Source organism: Plectropomus leopardus, chromosome 10 (genome assembly GCF_008729295.1).
Source record: "Plectropomus leopardus isolate mb chromosome 10, YSFRI_Pleo_2.0, whole genome shotgun sequence".
Classification (NCBI taxonomy): domain Eukaryota; kingdom Metazoa; phylum Chordata; class Actinopteri; order Perciformes; family Serranidae; genus Plectropomus; species Plectropomus leopardus.
Genome location: NC_056472.1, coordinates 32,540,612 through 32,558,879, shown reverse-complemented (window position 1 = coordinate 32,558,879; position 18,268 = coordinate 32,540,612). Strand labels below are relative to the sequence as shown.

General features: G+C 40.0%; 1 protein-coding gene across 1 annotated transcript in view; it reads left to right on the top strand.

Annotated features, from left to right (window-relative positions):
• The window catches only part of kcnh3 (potassium voltage-gated channel, subfamily H (eag-related), member 3), a 161,127-nt gene that overhangs the window by 94,195 nt on the left and 48,664 nt on the right, over positions 1–18,268 (top strand). The window contains 2 exon segments of the mRNA XM_042495056.1: positions 11,419–11,652; positions 17,856–17,990. Of these exon segments, the coding sequence (XP_042350990.1) occupies positions 11,419–11,652; positions 17,856–17,990 (369 nt within the window).

Genomic DNA, 18,268 nt, shown 5'->3' with positions numbered 1-18,268 from the left:
CTCTGTCGGAGGGTGTGGGGGATCCTCCACTGGCACTTGTTTTATGCACTTTATACACTTAAAGTACAACTTTATTTTTATTGTGAATCAGAAAATATGGTGTTAGGCCACCCAGGACCCTATTGGGGGTCAAATTTGGCCTGTGGGCCAGAAGTTGAATCTCACTGTTTTAAGATATCAACTTGAATAACCCAGTGTGAAGTAAATTTGAAACGTCTCTGGTCAAAAGATTCCTGCAGTCTATCCTTTTTGGACCAGGCTTGTTTGCAGAAATGTCCAACATGTATTCTTGCTATTAGGTCAAAATTAAAGATAAATGTACAAATTGTAACGTCCTTCAAGTCCAACAAGTACATTTAGGCTATAAAAACAAATGACTTTCTTTCTACTACCTCCAACTTGTTCTAAGTGAAAACACTTTGGCCATCTTTTCTCTGTCGTTCTTCACCACGTCCGCACTTTGTGGTCCACTCTGCAGAGTGTTTAAAAAACCACAGCGTCCCTGCTTGTAAAATGGATGGGAAGTCAGAGTGGAACGAAAAAGATGGCTTAGTTTAGTTATGAAGTGGGACAAACTGCTCTACATTTATCTGTTTTTCATTTCAGGGCATTTAGAAACAAGAACGCAGCCTCTTTTAGTTGTGTACATTATACAAGGTTAATAATTGATTAGCTAATTATTTATTTCCAGGGGGTATTTGCTGTGTGATGGATGGATGGTGAGAGTTTGTGCTGAAGCGGAGGGAGAGATGGTCGGGCTGAGGGATCCATGCTGCAAACACGCCTGAAGGCACAGCAGCTGTACAGCCTTGATGAATAATCTAACACGCTGGCCTGGCAACAACTTGAGATGATTGCAGCCCTGGACTGTGTGTGTGTGTGTGTGTGTGTGTGTGTGTGTGTGTGTGTGTGTGTGTGTGTGTGTGTGTGTGTGTGTGTGTGTGTGTGTGTGTGTGTGCGTGTGTGTGTGTGTGTGTGTGTGTGTGTGTGTGCGTGTGCGTGTGCGTGTGCGTGCGTGTGAATGACAGAAAGACAGGGAGATTTGAGGTTGCTTATATGCTGCTTGCACTGAATCTTAAAAATGCTGTTACTGGATTACCAGAGTCTGTGATTGGATAACTCTTCTGTGCTTCTAACTTGTGATTGGATTATTCAGCATCTGGAAGGTTTGTGGTAAGACAGAAAGTGCATGATTAAACAAGTAGCTGATAAAGTTTGCAAGCTCACAGACTTACAGGGATGTCCCACGTCAATCGATTTAAGGGTCGATGAAGTCAGCTTTGAAGTCAATCAATATCTGTACAATACAACAGATCCATGCTGTGCAGCTGTCACAATACAGAGTTCATACACATTTTTACCAGTAAATTTCCATGACATTTACATGACTTTGAGGCAAATTTTAAATACCATGAAACAACCATCAATAATCTTTTTCATTACTATGTTATATCTTTTTTTTTTAATATATGTAATTAAAAAAAAAATAATTCAGGACATGATTAGAACTGAATATTAAATATAACTTAGGGACTCTTCATTTTTTTTATAAGCGGTAAGTGTTGGTGCAAAGAGGGGAGGCGTGTCAGATTATTTTTTTGCATTGGGTAGAGACCTGTGTTTTTATTTTGGCTTTAGGGGAAGGGCATGCATCTTTAAATTGCTGTATCTTGTACTCATTTTACAGCAGATTTTTGAGGAAAAAATGCACTCCAAACCCGCTGGTGGGTTTGGAAAAGTGTGTTTTCGTGGACATTTTTGGCCATTTAAAAAAAGTAATAATAATAAATAAATTTTTAAAAAGTGTTGTTTGTTGTTTTATTTGTCAAGCAGGTGATTTGGGTGATTTTTAAAGAACAAAATGTGCCTTTTTTTCTTTTTATATTTTTGATGATTTTTTTTTTGTTTTTTTGTCAATTTTCTTTTTCTTTAAATATTTTTTAAACATTATAAAAAAGAAAAAGAGAAACATGGTGATTAATTTGTTCTTGTATGTCTTTGGATTTTCAATTTCAAAGTGTTATACAGGTTTGTGAAACAAAATACCATGACTTTTCCAAAACCTTCAAGGTATATTTAGTTTTCCAAACCTTTTCTAGTCCTGGAAATTGTAAATTTCATGACTTTTCCAGGTTTTTCCCATTTAAACACTGCAATCATCTCCTTTGTTGTTAGAAAGTGAACAAACAGTTTAATAGTCGCCAGCAGTTTGAGTTAATGATATGACAGCGTTATCAAGGAGCAGCTTTAAGGTTTTAAGCGCACATCGCCAACCTTTTTGGGGACCCCTGGTGTGAACATTATGAGCCAGCAAACAAAATAATGAGCTGGAAGTGGTTTAAAGATGCATTAGATGCGCAGTTGGTATAATAATCTCTGTGGGATTAGCAGTACTGGCACTGCACAGGGAGTGTTTGTGTGAAAATACAGACATCGTAATGGAGAAAGTCTCCACGTCTCCAGCTATAAATGCTTCTCTTTGGTTATTCCTGTCAACATCTGAGAGGAGAGAGGAAAAAAACAGCCTTTTGTATGCTCGCAGAAATATAAATCCCCACCTATCAAAGGTTGCATGTATGTGTGTGAAATAGCAGAATCACACGCTGCTGAGCGGTGTGTGATGTGTGCAGGCAACAAGACTTGAGATAGACATCCTGTCGCTGCTGACAAAGGTCGATTGACAGCAAGAGAAAGAGGCAGAGATGAAGGCACAAAAAAAGCAAATAAAACTGGTGACGCCACATAAAAAGGAAGTGGAGAGAAATAAGATGCTGCATGTATGACTGTCAGCTGAGACCTTTCTGCCCTCACTCACCAAGAAGAAGACATTTCCTCTTAAACCCACTTTTTCATCAAGACTCTGACATTCACTGTAGTTTTCTTATTCAGGGTTTGTTCTTAAGTTAGAACAGAAACTAACACGCATTTTGTGCTGACATGTTTGTGCAAAATAATTGAGGATACGCTGTATTTCCAGCTAGAATATTGTCACAAAGAAAAAACTGGGTTTTTTTTTACCACAAGACATTTCGGCATTTTCAGCTACGACTCTTTCATGAGACATCACCACCTTTCCAGCAAAAGTAGTGGTGTTTAATTTAATAACTTTTTTACTGAGGCATCACTGCATTTCCACCTGAGATAATGTCACAAAAAGATTTTTTTTAAAAATGTTTTTCTTTTTTTCTTTTTTTTTAAAATTCTGTCATAAAAGGTTTTTTTATTATTATTTATCGAGACATCCCTGCGTTTTAATTTGGGACTGTGTCACAAAGAACGGTTATTTTTTACGGGGATATCCCAGTGTTTCCCGTTTTATGCCAAGACATTAATGCATTTTCAGTTTGGGAGTCTATCATGAGACATTGCTACCTTTCCAAGCCAAGTGCCATTAAATAGATTTTTTTTTTTACTGAGACATCACTGAGTTTCCAGCTGGGATAGTGTCGCAGAAAACATTTTTTGTTTTAGACTAGTAGTATATTAGTACTGTCATAAAAAGGTGATACGTTGAAAGATGATATCGTTGCATTTCCAGCCAGGACAATGCAATTAAAGGGATTTAAAAAAAAAAAAAAAAAAAAAGACATCACTGTGTTTCCAGCCCAGATAGTGTCCCAAAAAACTGTTGTAGAAAAGTCTAGTCTTGTCAAAAACCCTCAGTGATTGTAAATGTTTTCAATTTCAGTGATTTTACACGTCAAAGTCTGTTAACAGGTTTTAGACAGTGCTCTATGTTGACTGTCATTTTTTTTGCTGAAACTGGTTGTTCTGTGTGCTTGATCCTGCAGACGGTCGTATTTCCTCTTGATAAATAGTCTCACTGATGTTTGCGAACAAGCCGATGGTGGCTCAGCATGTGAATTCCCTCCGTGTTGAGGTGTTGTCGCGGTGTAAGGTGAAGGAGAGGATGCTTAACACGGAGCCCTGGGGTGCACAAGGGGAGTCATTTGGTGAAGTCTGGAGGATCTGTTGGCGAGGAATCATTTGCTGAGTTGAACTCAAGCCCAGAGTGCTGAGCTTGCCAACCTATTTTCCGGTGGGTAATCGTGGTGAATCCCGATGTTGGTTTTATTATTTGGAAGGTGTGTGCGGGCTGAGCGGAGGGCAGCAGAGATGGCAACCTCTGCAGATCGGTTGGCACGAGATGCAAAACTGGTGGGGCTCCAGACTGGCCGTCGTGTGTGTGGTCTTTGATGTGCTAGAGAAACAGTTTCTCAAAGCGCTTCGTTATAACCGTGTGTGTGTGTGTGTGTGTGTGTGTGTGTGTGTGTGTGTGTGTGTGAGCGCCATGGGGCAGGTTATGATGTGGTACTGAAGGGAGGACGCACCCAAGAAGAGCTGCACGGTTAAACTCTCGCTTTAGGGCAAAATTTTAATCCCATCACACTCCACACACACACGCACACACACACACACACACACTCACAAGATAAAGTGTATAAATAAAATATGATATCAAGGTGCACGTATTGCATCGCCCCGGGATCTTTGACTCCATTGTGGCTCAAATGCAGAGACTCGGAGGTAGTTATTCGAACTTCATGCCTTTAACCCTTCAAAGGCATGAAGTCCCCCTTTAAGGCACTGTGTTCATGCATATGGCATACATTTTGGCAAGATTGAGTGTTTTTGTTTAATCTTTGAATTCCAGCTCAGCTCCTACAATAAGTCTGAAATATACTGTGGAAACTAAATAGTTACATTCAGACTGTTAAGTGCAAAAATGCTCCATTGAAACCCATTCAAACTGCAGTTTTTAATCCCCCCCAAAAAACATCTGTTTACTGTATTTACAAGTTTACTAGTTACAAAAAAAAACAACCAAGGTTGTAAGAACATGTTCGAAGTTGGGATGAAACCCGAGTTGTCAGCTTTCAACCTCTTGTTTAAATAGCTCATAGCATTAAAATGCAACCCACCGTCTTTGTAACTTCCATGTTTTTCCAACTCAAAGCACTATGAAGTCGGAAAAACAACTTCCAAACTCAAAATCTACGACCTTCCGACATCACATGAACGCAGCAAACCTTCATCAACATGCAAAAACTTTTGGAGGTCATAGAAGTTTGCACTGCTGGGAAATCAGACACAAGAAAAAAAACACACTGGGAGTTTGATGTATTGATTTCTCCTGCATTCATTGACAAAGACGTTTTGGACAAAGGAATAAAAACAGGACAAACACTCGCTGTGATCATGGCCACGTTACCTGCAGCAGTGCAGCACTTCTCTCTGCAGGTGGCTGTTTTGGCTCTGGCGTGGACAATAGGACGGACGATAGGCCTCAGCGGGGACATGTTTTGACGTGATTATGATTTTGTTCAGGGAGCCTGTCCGATGTCGCCCTGACAAAGACTTGAATCTCTCTGCTGACAAGCTGATGAGATTGGAGGCTTAGAAGCGAACAATAATGTCCAGCTTTGTCGTTTGCCTGGGTTAGCTGGTGCCTCGGGCTGCAGTTCACAGTCGCTACTGACAGATTGTTGTTTGAGTGCCGATTATATTACAGCACACACATAGTGCACAAGAGAGAAACTGCACATGCACAAATAGATTTGTTATATTGTACTACCAATGTGTAAAAAAAAGTTTTATGAGTTGTAAAATTTGTTATTTGTGGTTTAAAACACCACCAAACTCAAAATGATAAAAAAGAAAAATGTGATATTTGTGGTGTGAAAACACCTCCAAAATCAAAATGATTAAAAAAATAGAAAATAACACTCAAAAAACCCAAAACCCTCAAAATTATTAAAAAATGAAAAAAAAAACACGTCCAAAGTTCAAGATTATGAAAAATAGTAAAACACCTGCAGAGTGCTAAATTATTGAAAAAAAAACACACACACTGAAAAACTCAAAATAAAAAAGCAATATTAATAGAAAAAAACAACACCCAATAAAATATTTTTTTAAATGGCAAAAAACCTCTGAGGAAAATTCAAGAATTTAACAGCAAAATGTCCAAAACTATTTTTAGTATTATCACAACCTTATATTTAAAATGATGTCTCAGAAAATAATGTATACATATATCTTTTTCTGTTCTGTTTTTAAAGATTTTTCTTTTTTCATTTTCTTTGTTTGTTTATTTTATACTTTTCCTTTTTTTAAACTTATTTTCAGTTAAATTATGTTACTTTTTCTTTTTTTTAAAATAATAATTTCCTGCTAATTTTTAAACTTTTTTATTTTCCACTAAATATAAAACTTTGATAATAACTATCAAGCAGATAACGTATGAATTCAGTTACAACAAGAGTAAAGGCTCAGAGCACAAAAAGAAACCTAACAAAGGAGCTATCAGTCCCCGAGTGCTCATTGACCAGCTACTCAATCTGGTTTTCATACAGAGACAGTAGTACAATGAGAAAAATACACACACACACACACACACACACACACACACACACACACACACACACACACACACACACGCACACACACAGAGTAGCTATTCATGCACACACAGGGTCAGATCCAGCACCTCTCGTTTGTAATTCGAGTTGCAGCCAGCCCCGTTTGACCTCACGGAAAGTGACATAAGTGCAGAAGACAGACTGCGAGACATTCATTAAAAACGAACTCTGCATTTAGAATTGAGGCGAGAACGAGACGGGAAGAAGGCGGCAGAGCCAGACTGAGCGGGAGCTGACAGCAGCAATCACAGGAGACGGAGCCGAACCTCTATTTAACAAATGCAACTGTTACTGAGAGACAGAGAGAGACGCGGACTGACAGTGACAGTGCGGCGGAGAGAGACAGAGACGTGGACATGTACCAGGGCAGTCATTAAGGGAAGACGAACATGAAAACTGTATCCTGGCAACCGAAATTAAGACTGGAAATACTAAAAAGGTCTAACAATGACTGCTTGATCATTTTCTGAGTTGGATTGTGTTCGTTCATGCCTTCATGGTTTATATCGTGTCTAAAGCTCTCTGACTTTGATTTACTTCTTTTTATTTGACTTTTTTTACTGAACCTTCCTCTCCAGTCTGTCCCTTGTTGTTAAATCACTTGATTTAGCCCAAATACTAATTTTGTTATGAAGAAAAAAGCTCGTCAGAGACTGAAACCAGTGCATCTTATTCCTGCACTAAAAGACTTTGAAATCTGACATCCTCTTACATCATAAGACAATCTGAGTTTTTAGTTTCAAACTATCTAAGATTTTGCAAAGATTGGGTCACTGTTTTCAAGACTACAACTCGATCCTTCTGAGTTTATTTCCCATCCTGCTCCTGGTGGGAAATATTTAAACAAACTCCCTTTAAGAAATACGACATAATAGCAATTCCTAACATTTCTGCAAAAACAAAATTGCACGTGCATCATTGACGTGCATCAAATTTGCATGTTTCATTCTCCGGCTCTACCTCACTGCATACTCAAAACAAAGACCGAGTTTAGATGAGGACGGGAAAGTCTTTACTTTGCGTCTTAAATTCATATGATAACATTGTGAGAACGATCTTCGTGTACACGGATCCGCAAAATCAACCAAAAACGCTGTAGTATGCACACCAGGCCAGTAGGTGGCGGTGTGACTTTGTAATGAAAAACTGTAGAAGAACACCGATAGCGGCGAGTATAAACAAACAAGAACACGACGGTGAACGTACGCACAGAAACCGACAGCGTTAATAACCTCATAGAGTCAAACACAGCTCGGTAATCCACCATTGTTGTTATTGTTGTCCTCCTACTCTCACACGGCTGTTTGTGCGAAACGTAATCCACGAAGTGCAGCCGTGACGTCACCATGGCATCGCCACTTCGTACATTAAAAGAAGGGGTGGCGTTTTTCAAAAACAGACACCCTGGAACCAGGTTTCAGAAGTTTTTGGGCCCCCAAAACCCTGTTATTGTGTGAACGAACGGCCAAATCGCAACAAAAGTTAAATGTTTCATGCACGAACTGTTGCCATGTAAACCGGCCCTAAAACTTCAACACATTTTTTCATATGCAGTACTTTATGTTACTCTCATATTTTTATTAGTTTGTTATCTTATTTTTATCCTGATATATTTAAATGTTTGATGGTGTGTTCTTTATTCTGTATGTTCAATAGATTTTACAGAATATGTTATGGTTTATTTATTTTATTCTCTTCAAGTGTGATGTGTACATCACCGGTTTTTGCTTCTGTGCAATCGAGAGGAAAGAAAGAAAGAAATCTATAAAGATGTATCCACGTACAAACTTTACATTTTGGATCTCGTTGCCTAAACTCCACCAGGTTAGTGAGAGGAGACTGCGGAGCTGAGAGGCAAACCGTCTCAAAAATGTCTCACCAAAACAAGTGCTGGTTCTGGGTCAGATACACGGCTACTTAAACACGGACCCCATAATCCCACCAGTTTGTCACATTTATGTTTGACGCTGGGTGAAATCAGCTCACTGTCTCGTGGATGACTGCAGTGTAAAGTTGACCCAGTGTTGTTTCAGCGCTGAGGTTAACCCTTTCAGTCGGAGTCCAGTAGTCTAAATAGAAATATTCAAATAAAAGAATAAAAAGTCTTATAGCTTCTTAAAGCAAAATCGCTGGAGACAACAGGTGTAATCTGTTTATCACCGTCTGCAAACATATTATTATAGCTGTAGTGATAATTGCTGCAAGTGCAGCCTCGGCCTCTGAGCCGCGTGTCTCATGTTGCATATCCAAGCACAGCGCACTGGATGACATCAGGGTTGACTCCCAAAGGACGCACAGAGACAGGAAGCGCGGGGGCCGGCGGGGAGTCTAATGGAAAGTGGTCTTCACTTCTGTTAGCTGGTGTTTTCGTTGGCATCACCGGATACCGCTGCGTCCCCCCGGAGAGATTAAAGAGAGGGAAGGTGAGAGCAGGATTTAGAGGAAGTGAATACGTGTCAGTCATGGGAGTAATTAGCTCATGAGATGGACTGTTGATGTGAGTCTGAGACGACGACAGGAGGGACACTCAACCGGTTACATGTTAGGATTTTAGGACATTTCTAGGATTTTATGCAATTTATCCAATTCTAGGATATTTCTAGGATTTTACTAGAAATAAAATGACTTCTCCAGGATTTTGGTACATAGAATTTCAGAGCATTTGCAGGATTTTAGGACCTTTATAAGATTTTAGGACCCATCCGGACCTGAGAGCGTTTCTGAGGTTTTCAGATAATTCTCAGATTTGAGTTTTGGGGGACCTTTGTAGGATTTTATGACGTCTCCACGATTTTACTACGTTTCCAGGTTTTAGAACATTAGTAGGCCGTTAGGACGATTTTCGGACGTTTGGAAGTTTTAAGGACATTTGAAGGAATTTAGGACATTTCTAGGATTTGATCATGATTTCAGGATTTTAGGACCTTTGTAGGACTTTAGGACGTTTTGGGGATTTTAGGACATTGCTCAGATTTTAGTACATTTGTAGGATTTCAAGACTTTTCTCAGATTTTAGGACATTTCCAGGAATATAGGACATTAGGGACTTAGCTAGGACCTCTGTTGGGCATGCAAGGGATCCTCTACAGCCACTTATTTTTTATAAACAAGCTCTATGATGCTTTGAGGCTGTTTTATGCACTCTGGCACCTTATGTATACTAAAAATACAAAAACAAATTCAATTCCCAATGTGTCCATTTTTTTTATTGCAATTTAGACAATGAAACCCTATCGGGGGCTAGATTTGGCCTTTGGTTAGTTAGCTGAGTATCACTGGACTTCAACATGCATACATCTAAAAACATAATCACAAAAACATGTATTCTTCCCTCCTTCTTCTCCTTTCTCTCTGATTTCAAAAGTCGCTGGTCTCAATGTTTCCTTCTGAGCGGTCTCTAATATTGGCTCAAAGCAACACAGGCAATGAAACACACACACACACACACACACACACACACACACACACACACCTCACACATCAGCGTTAGGCCATAAAATATTTAATAAGGGGGTCTCGAGGGCCTTCAGAATTGATGGATCAATGAGAACGCCTGAGCACAAAGTAATAAATAGTCCATTTTAGAGAGTTCGCCCATCTACATGCCCATGGCCATTAGCGGAGTGTGCACTGGCAAAATTTTCCATTTGGTATTTACACACCCTCAAACACACACACACACACACACATCCATCCTCTGCTGATCACCCATCAAGAGGCTGGGAGCGCGGCTGCGTTTGTAAAGCCAGTAAACAGAGGATCATGTTCCTGCCCGAACACAACATTGTTACTTGAGGGAGGGCGGATGTGCTTTTGGCTGCTTCGGCGAATGAAACCTCATAAGGTTTTGTGATGACTCTTGACAGTGTTTACTTCACCTGATCAATTCTTGTTACTGATCTGCCGGCGTGCGTGCTCTGGACCCCAGCAGCTCTGCTTCCAGCGCTCCGTCTCCTCTCTCACAATGAGACTGTTTTCATTGTTTGAATATTTTGAGAGATTTCACACTTGGAGAAATGCCGAACACGCTGTGAGTCTTGTTCTGACGGGCAAATTTACAAAAAGATACACGGCTATTGCCACTGCCAAACAAATAATCAAAAAAAAAACAGTATTATCAAAGCACCTGCAAAGGGTTAACTCTACCCCTAACTGCGCTGCCACGCAGAGAGAGCGCTCCTGTGTTATTTGCATGTATTTACATTTTAATATCCATACATTTAGAAGCCCATTCAGCAGGAAAAAAGGCTGGCATCGTACATTTCTGTGCACTGTAATTACCTTGCATGTGTATGTTTCAGATCCATCATACATGAGTGATTTTTCAGTGTTTTTACAGCAGCTTCTCAGATTTTTTGAGTTGGTGATACATGCAGTGCTCTGACAGACTGGGATGTTAAATCTCAAATATATTTTCTTCCTGTCACATTGAACTTCTTGGCTTAATTTTTTTTAGGCATGCCTCTGCACCTCACTCTTTTTGTCTGTGTCATTGGTCTTCCTGCTGTTTTTATACCGCAAAGTCAACATTTGTACTAAGTCTCGTGGACAGTCGCAATAACAAAAGACAGCTGTAAAACTCTTTGGACATGTTCGCTCCGTGATATCTGCTGTGAGTGGGGCTTTGAAACAGGGCTGATCACTGCTGCAGCTGAGTTTTTAAGATTGGATAGAGTTTGGGTTCAATACTCTTTAAAGATTTTCGGTGTTATCCCCAGAAGTTTAGTCTTTGCAGAACCGTGAAAGTCTGAGTAACATTTAGACCATGGTAAAATGGAAGTCTTAATAAAAATCCAAGATACTTTTTAAATGATGCATTCGAACAAGCATGTGTTGGGAACAAGCACAGGGTCAGAGCGTCATATTGAGCGTATCAGAGGTCGTGCTGAATGTCCTCGCAGATGTTACGGTGATTAATTCTTGATGAAATCAGCCAATTATTGAAGCGGTTTGCCTTTAACAGTCGTATTGATGATTGTCTCTTCTCTCTTTACAGACAGCAACTTTGTGTTGGGAAACGCCCAGGTGCAGTCGCTCTACCCCATCGTCTACTGCTCCGACGGTTTCTGTGAGCTCACCGGATACGCCCGCGCCGAGCTCATGCAGAAGAGCTGCGCCTGTCACTTCCTGTACGGCCCCGAAACCAGTGACCGGTTAACGGCCCAGATCCAGGGAGCCCTGGATGACAGGAGGGAGTTCAAGACCGAGCTGGTCTTCTACAAGAAGGAAGGTGAGAGTGCAACAGGAATCTGTGTGCGTCGGTCTGAAGGCCAGCGTGAATGTGCGTGTTGTGTGTGTGTGTGTGTGTGTGTGTGTGTGTGTGTGTGTGTGTGTGTGTGTGTTTCTGATTTTACATTTACTTTGTGAGGACCAATGTGAATAAATTCTTTGAAACCTAAGGCTTGATTTCTTTCAAAAATGAGAAAAGGCAAAATAAATTAAAATAAATTAGTAAAATGTACAAAAAATGACCGAAACAATTAGTAAAAACTAAATAAATAAATAAAAATAAAAGAAGATAATAATAATAATATTTTTAAAGACAATGAAAAAGTGCTTAAGAAATTGTAATAATTTTGTCACATCATTTTAAATATGTAAATTTAATAGTCAGAAATATTGTTTTTGTCTAGCTTTTTTCTGTTTTTTTCCCATTTTCTCCTAGCTTTTGGAAAATTTTTCTAAATCTAGTTGTTTCTTGCAATTTATGGAACATTTCTTATCAAGTTGCTCATTGCCTTTTTTCCCATGTTTTTGAAAGAAATCCAATTTGCTCAGAGTTCACAGGTTCAAATGCAAGTGAAAAGCGTCTGAAAGCAGCACAAGACCAATCGCTTCAGGATTCAGTGAAATGTTCATACAGTGTTGAAGCAAATTCATGTTTCTCACACATTCTTCATCCATCACTTCACCTCTGAACATTAATAAAATGTACAGTTTGTGTGAGCTGAAGAGCTGCAGACAAACATGATAACATCAGCAGACGAGGCCACTTAACTTTTGCAGAAAGTCATTGATTCAGTATAAAAAATATCTACAAATGAAGCCACAATCATTATGTGTGGAGTATAAAGAAGAGTATTTGAGAAACATTGAGAAATAGGACTTCTGTATGTTTCATATGATTTTTAATGTCGACCAACACCAACTGACTTTTAAGTGATTTAACTGCAGACTAATTTGAGAAGGAAAGTCAACAAGAGGAGGATCTGGTGGAGTTGGACCAACCAGCACTTACTTATGAGAGAAATCTTAATTTTTGAAATTATTTTTTGAAAATATTTAAAATAATTGGGCGTAGGCTTTTATTTGAAGTTTTACGGTAATTCACAGAGCGGAAAAAAACACATGTACAGCATGGTCACAACATGAAACAGGAAGAGGTGGTAAAGGAATATGGAAACATTAGAAAGGCATAAATCTCTGTGGCTGTGAATGTTTTTGGCTGTTGAAGTCTGGTGTTGCTCTCATGATGACACAAACCGCGTGTTTTTTTTTAAAGCCCTCGGTCATGTGCGAATGCATGTTCTGTATGCATTAGTGAGAGTGGAGGTGCACGTGTGATGTCGCTCTGTGTGTGTGTGTGCAAGGTCGGACATTATTTCACATCAGGTGAAAGCACATTTCTACATGCAGTATTTCATGTGAACAAAGAACACATAAGTATTATAATATAAATATGAATGATGATGACAATTATACTAATACTACTAATAATAATGATAATAATAATTATTATTATTATTAAAAGCTTCAGAGTGAGCTGATGAAAAGGGAGCGACGGCAAAACAGGAAAATTAAAAGTCTGGAGAGAGAAGAGGGTTGTGAGAGAAGAACAGCAGGAGAAAATTCCCGCTCATTCATCCAGTCTTCATTAATTATTAATCAAAAGGGGAGAAAGACGAGTGAGGAGGTAGAGAAGCAAAGACTCAGTCCACAAACAGAATGAGAAAAGTGGGAGTCGCTTAAAGATGGAGGAGAGACAGAAGGAGACGTGGACACATCTGCTCCTCCGAGATATGAGCCTGTAACAAAGAGCAACACGAGGTTATAAAAGCTCGCGTCTCACAAACACACAAATGACAAATTAGAAGTGTTTCATGCTTTTATCAGCTCTCCACGAGCTCACATTAGCATTTTAGCTTTCCCCGGGGGAGCGGCAAAAGAATAAACACATTTATATCCAGTTCCTCCTCTCAGATCACCGCGGTGCTCCCACCAAAGCCTCGGGCACGATGTAAAAATTGCATCCACTGATATTCAGAAATTATTAATATGAACAGCATTTACAGACCAAGAAATACACAGGAAGGACTGTAAATACAAATTATCGCATTAACACATTTAAAAAATTAGGAGAAAAATGAACAGAATGAGCTGATGCTGCTACAGTAAGTGTGGCTAAAGGTAACTCCAGATTTTAAAGGTGCCATGCAGAGTTTCCTTGTAAACAAACAAAAGCTGTTTATATTTACTACTCACCAAAATCAGTGTGTGTAGGGTTTGGCCGATGGCATACCCCCGTAACAGTTTGGACTTCTCCACCAGATGAACTGTGGTCTGCCAGATGGACAAAGTGGTATTATTTTTAGTGCTGAAGTTGGTTCAATTAATTCATTAGCACAAATATTACATATAACAATAACAGAGCAGGCACACGGCATGTTTCTTAACCCTTTGACACCTGAGAAAAGTTGTTTATTTCTTTCAAGAACATATGGAGAAGGCAATAAGCAACTCACCAAAACATGGCCCAAAATTTAGAAAGAAATGAGGGATTTTTTTTTTAATTACAAGAAAATAATCTGATAATAAACAAAAAAAGAAAAGAAAATTACTTGGATTTTTGTTTCTGTAACATCATTTTAAATATAAAATTATAATCAATATAATTATTTTTCTAACACCCCACTAAAGAAAATGAGCTTAAAAATATTTCCCCTTTTTTGATCATTTTTTGCTTTTGTCTTGTATTAGTACTTTTACTTAAGAAAAGAAACTGCATCCTTCCTTCATCACTGGTTGTGTTGAAGAAAACATATCACTAAAAATGTTGAGTGTTATAAAAATGAAAAATATCCAATAATGAACCACAAACACATGAAAAACAAATACAGCAGACTTCAGCCGAATAGATCCGTTATACCTGTCAGTAAAAATGCTGTTCTGCTCTAATAATATAATAATTTCTATATATTAATGACTTGTTTTCATTTTTTATCGTGATTCCTCGCTGATGGTTACGGATGGAGAGAACAGACGGCAGTATGTGTTGTCTCAGTCCTGCCGTTTGTTTACCATCGTGTTCCAGTCAAACAGGGACAAATCCGCCCTCAATATGGCTGATGTTTTTATTGAGGCAGTCCTCCCGCTTGTTTAAATGCATTATTTACACACATGATCCCCTGTCGGGAATTAGTCTCGGAGTTGCAGAAAACAGCGCGCAGCGTGCCGCACGCAGCCCGCAGAGTCACGAGTCACAGATTACAGGTGAGGAACAGAAAACCAAAACAGCTGCTTTTTCAATCTGATTTCATGCATTTATGGAGCAGCCAGCAGGGGGTTCCTTCTTTTGTTTGATGACATTTTTAAAGAGCAAGGCTGGAGATATTCAGCATTTTTCTTACTGTCAACAAATCCCATGAAGACATCAAAAACAACAATGAATCGATCTCAGTAACAAGTGTTTTTGTACCCAAAAGTCTGAGAGATCTGCATCTTCTGTGCCATATATATAGTCCAAATAGTCCAAAACTATGAGATATTTAAACTGGATATTTTTACAAGAATAATCAGGATTCTGTTACTGTATTGCCTGTTTCTGGCCTCAAATGTTTTCAGAAACATGCCTTAACTAAATGTTTAATTGTAATACGAGATCTGGCCGGCCGTCATTGTTTCACATGTGCTGCTCCACATTAAGTCACCCACCAGTGGGAGTGTTTATTGGTCTGGTGCAGCACAGTGCATCCTGGTAGTTGTAGATTTTTTACCCCAAAAGCATCCTTTTTCTTTGATCTATCTGGTCACTAATTTTGAGTATTTGCATCTTTCTACTGCCTTCAGACCTCTTTATATCAGTGAAATACTTATTTAAAGGGAAACTTTGCCAGTTTTTAACCAGCTCTGTGTCACTGTGGTGTAGGCCGTGTGTGCAGATAAATGGCGTCCAGTCTCCCCTCTCGTGCCTCCAGCAGCAGGAACTGTCCGACAGTGTTGTGTGCAAAAGTCTGCAATTTCCAAAACCTGCGTGACGCCAGGATCAGTGATGCCTTTCATGTCACCTGGTGAGCTTTTCCTGATGCCACAGGATCATGGGGAAACAAAAACACTCTGTATCTGCTCACACTGCGGTGACACAGACCTGGTTAAAAATAATCAAAGTTTACCTTCAAGTCCAGTACTCGAGTAAATGTACTAAGTTGCTTTCTAGTACTGCTTTCAACCAGAGAAGACAGTGAAGTGATGCTTTCAGCCTTTTGTCACTTTACAATTTAAAGTCTGTCGATTTAACAAACCTTTGAGGTCCACAGTCATTTTTTATTGTATCTTTTTACCAAATTATGAAACTAAACTATGTTAGAACACTAACACTGATTTCATCCAGAATCCAAACATCTGCCAGGCTCCTCTTCATCATAACGAGAGGTTGCTTAAACAGCGATTTCGCCCAGAAATGAAAACTTTAGTGCAGCACCTTTTCCCCGTGAATGAAGCTCTGGCAGTGTTTCGTGGACGATAAAACTTCACTTGGCTTTCCCTCGACATGAGGGTGATAAGACAAGACTGAATTTTCATTTTTGGTCAACTGCCCTTTTAAATGCTGCATGTTCTGTGGTGCAAACAAATGTGCAGAAGATTTCTTTGCACGGCAGTCAGGAGAATCTCACGCAGAGATGGTGTACGTGTTGTCTGGAATATATGAGTTTACAGTTGAGGCACGGACTTGTGGGGCTTTAAAGTGAAATCTATACTTCCTGCAGCCTCCCTCTGCACACTGCACCTACTCACATGGGGGATGCGGTGAATTCTGAGGGTATAGATAGCACTGAAGAAAGCGGCTTTTCATCCAGGCTGAGGAGCTGCTGTGAACACAGACTCATTATAGCTGCAGGCACATGCTGCCCCATGTGATGAACGTATGGTCACACATGAAAAAGTTCTGGGAATAAAATTCGCTCTCAGACCGGTCAGAGCAGGTCATAAATGATGTGTGATAGCGACGGGGATGGAGAGGGACATTGTGAAATAGAAATCGGTTCATCCGTCCTTACTTTTTTTTTTCACTGCAGTCTCCGAGCAGCTCGTTTGAAGTCTCTGTATGTTCAGCTCTGTATCTTGGCCCAGTATGTATTTCACACATCATGCAGGAAATCACAAGGATTTAAACATAAGAGCTCAGCCTAGTTTCCTTACTGACTCACTCACATAAAGTAGGCCTACACCTTCCCCACAGCCTCTGTGTCTGCACAGTGTGGTGCTTACAAGCAGAGGTGGAAAGTCACAACAGTAAATCTAAAGGAGGACTCTAATTTGCAAAGAGTCATAGCATTAATGGGGCGGGTTTCCATTAAACCTCTAATTGCGAAAATTAAAATTGCAAATATAAAATATACCAAATGGAATCACATTGGAGCCGGCTGACAGACATGTCCGGGCTGGAGGAGGCTGTGGGACATGTCCAGGCTGGAGGGGGCTGGGGGACATGTCCAGGCTGGAGGAGGCTGGGGGACATGTCCAGGCTGGAGGGGGCTGTCGGACATACAGTTTTGGTCTGGATCCGGACCGCGGTTTGCAAGTTGGTGATGCCCGGCTAACAGGTGCATGTGATGAGTCAGTGGTATGGGCGCCATTAACAGCCACCTCCGTGCATATTGGTAGCGTGCAATGACAGGTGTTTTTGGAAAACCTGGCAGGAGGGAGACAGTTTGTAAAACTGCTCCAGTTGGAGCGGGCTAAAATTCTGAATGCAAGACTATTATTTTCAAGAGTATTTCTATACTGTTGTATTTCTATTTAAATTTAAACACAAGAATAAAGAGTGCTTCTGCCACGTTGGCTCACAATAATCTCAGTTACAGACCACAGAAAAGATGATGATAGACTCGCTCCGATGTTGACCTGCGTATTCCACTTAAAATGAATCATGCCAAATTACTGATCTTCAGGTGGCTGTTTTATTGTGTTGTCTTGGCCCGCTGAACAGATTCACTTTATCTTGACTCAAGAAAAGTGAGCCTCCAGTCTGACATTACAGAAACACCGTGCCAGTTCACAGTTACCTTCCAACATTTATTCACAGGAAACAAAGGATGCACAAAGATTTTGACTGTGGCGCCTCGTAGACCTGCCATGCCTGACTTTTCCAGGGAACATGGTCCCACACGGTGGAAAAGACGCACTGACTGTGCTCTGTGGTCTCTCTCTGTCCAGGTACGCAGTTCTGGTGTCTTCTGGACATTGTACCCATCAAAAATGAAAAGGGCGAGGTGGTTCTCTTCCTCGTGTCCCACAAAGACATCACCGACAAGAAGAAGGACCAGGATCCTGAGCAAGGACCTGACACAGGTGAGTTTATATCAGTTACACCTGCTGACAGTTTAAAGCCACTGATATTCAACAAATGACCTGTGCACAGAGTCTGGCCCCCTGATGGAGGGCCCCAAATCCTTAAAATGTCCTCAAATCCTCCTGGAATCCTAGAAACGTCCTCAAATTTTAGAAATATACAAAAATCCTAGAAAATTAAAATCTGAGATGTGTTTTAAAATCCTAGAAATGTTTTAAATTCCCCCAAAATGTCCTAAAATCCAAGACACATACTAAAACCCTATAAAAGTCCTAAA